The 2,324-nt window shown below is 44.1% G+C and overlaps 1 protein-coding gene across 2 annotated transcripts in view; it reads right to left on the bottom strand.

The window, feature by feature from the left end:
- Positions 1 to 597: 597 nt before the first annotated feature.
- Cfdp1 (craniofacial development protein 1) overlaps positions 598 to 2,324 on the bottom strand; it is a 110,441-nt gene continuing 108,714 nt past the window's right edge. For both annotated transcript variants that reach the window (XM_015496055.2, XM_015496056.2), the window contains exon 7: positions 598 to 914. In XM_015496055.2, coding sequence (XP_015351541.1) covers positions 824 to 914 — 91 coding nt within the window. In that variant the 3' untranslated portion in view covers positions 598 to 823. The remainder of the gene's footprint in view (positions 915 to 2,324) is intronic.

Below are 2,324 nucleotides of genomic sequence, written 5' to 3'. Positions count from 1 at the left end.
CGTAGTTGGACACAATACCTTTATTTATTTATCTTTTTATGTGGTGCTGAGGATTGAACCCAGTGCCTCACCTATACTAGGTGAGTGCTCTACCACTAAGCCACAACCCTAGCCCCATTGAGACTGGCTTTGAACTTGTGATCCTCCTGCCTTAGTCTACCATGCTGCTGGATTACAGGTTTGTGCCGCTGTGCCTGGCCTTTAGAATATTCTTTGACAAACCAAAAGTTAAAGAATTATTCAGGTGAGAACACATCTAAGTTGACTCTTCTTTGGGAAGGGGAAAAAAGGATAAAGGGAAAAACCCAGTTCAGTAATAATATATCTTTAACTCTCGGCCTGACATAACATCAGTAGGAATTCCATTCAGAAGAGAGAAAGATCAGGAGAGAAACCTGAGCAGAACCAAGAACGAATGCCCAGGGTCTTGGCATTCCTCCACCTAAGTGAGCCTCCTGGCTCCAGAAAATCCACACCCAGGCTGGTCGGTTCTCCCAGCGTGGCTGGCCAGAGCTCTGCCAGCCCAGCATGCCTGGGATGTGCTGGCTGGGCCCAGGCTGGACTTTGCAGCACAGCACAGAGAAGATGAGTGACTTCTTCATTTCCCCAGCCTCACAGAGGACTGATTTTTATTTATTTAAGGACAAACTTTTAAAAGTAAAATGAATGAAACCACATGAGATCAAGATACATAAACAGAACCTCAAAGTAGAAAAAGACCCTGCTGGGAAACAGTGGATGAGGAACACTGGAAATGTTTCACAGATGCACAAAAAGCTCACATTGTCAACAGGATTAAGCTGCTATGGATTCTCCCAGAACATCAAGGTTTCATTTTGCTCAGTCTGAGATCCCGTTCAATTTCAAACTGCCTGTGGTCCACTCGGTCTAGAAAAGCTTTCCGTTCAATGTACCTAGAAGATAAAAAAAATGTTTGTTAGCAGAATCCAACAGGAGAAAGGGACTCCTCTGTGTTGTCCTGACCCTTAGGGATAAACCAGGCTGTACAGCAATCACATGCAGATGAGCCCAGCTGGTGCCTAGCCTGTCAGTGACATTCAAACCACTCCATTTGGTCTATACTAGAGATGATTCTGGTTCAGACATGAAAGAAAACTTTTATTTTTTTTTTTTATTTTTTTTTAAGAGAGAATTTTTTTAATATTTATTTTTTAGTTCTCGGCGGACACAACATCTTTGTTGGTATGTGGTGCTGAGGATCGAACCCGGGCCGCACACATGCCAGGCGAGCGCGCTACCGCTTGAGCCACATCCCCAGGCCTGAAAGAAAACTTTTAAAAAGGAAAGGACAAGGCAACGGTTTATCAATGGAAAGTAACTAGAGGCACTGAAGTAGGAAAACACTACACCTTTGTAACAGACTTTTAAAGCAAAAGAAATAACACCAGCTTAGTACAAACCAGAGGGAGCACACAGGCTGGGCAATGCTAGGTGAGGACTAAATCTCTCTGAGCCTTGTTTTTTTTCATAGTGACAAGGTGATTCCATATTTCTTCAGTCGTGGCAATGTGTTGGTTTCGTGATGAGAGAAAGCTATGCATATTTTGTGTATATCTCAAAACACATAAAGATACCACTTGAAAATGGAAGAAATAGGACAGAAAATGTCCTAAGACCTACTGAGTAAAGCAAGCTGAGATTTATAGAGTGCACTCTTTAGAGGCTATTTAATTGCATTTAGCTCTTTCCTTCCCACCATCCTTTGCTCTCCCTGGCATCTTCCACACAGTTTGGGGCCAGGTTGCTTCTGCTAGGTAACAGGAGAGGTTCTTCCCCAAATTCCACTAAGGAACAAGACTGAGTGCCTCTACCTGCGGTCCACACAGGGTCCCCTTAGGAGGTTGGCACTCTGCTTCTAATTTGGGATCAGGTCAGTGGCCCAGATCTCCCTCAGTCCTCCAAGACAGGGTGTGAGGAGGACAGGCCAAAGCAGGCAGGCACCAGTGAGGCTGGCTGCTGAATGAACCACAGCTGCATTTTAATGCACCTTCTTGCTATAATGCCTGCTGCAATTTGCCTGGGGGGAGGAGATCTCTGCTGCTAATTAATCTATTGAGAGAGAAAAATTGCCATTGAAAATGGGAGACATAATTGAATCTCTGCACTAATTTTTCTTTTGTTGCACTGTGGAAAATGTGCATCTGTGGGGGCTGGGGATGTGGCTCAAGCGGTAGCGCGCTCGCCTGGTATGCGTGCGGCCCGGGTTCGATCCTCAGCACCACATACACACAAAGATATTGTGTCCGCCGAAAATTAAACAATAAAAATAAATAAAAATTAAAAAAAAAAAAAAAAAAAAAGGG

Source organism: Marmota marmota, unplaced genomic scaffold, assembly GCF_001458135.2.
Source record: "Marmota marmota marmota unplaced genomic scaffold, marMar, whole genome shotgun sequence".
Lineage (NCBI taxonomy): Eukaryota > Metazoa > Chordata > Mammalia > Rodentia > Sciuridae > Marmota > Marmota marmota.
The sequence above is the reverse complement of the archived record's forward strand: the minus strand, read 5'-3'. Positions and strand labels throughout refer to the sequence as shown.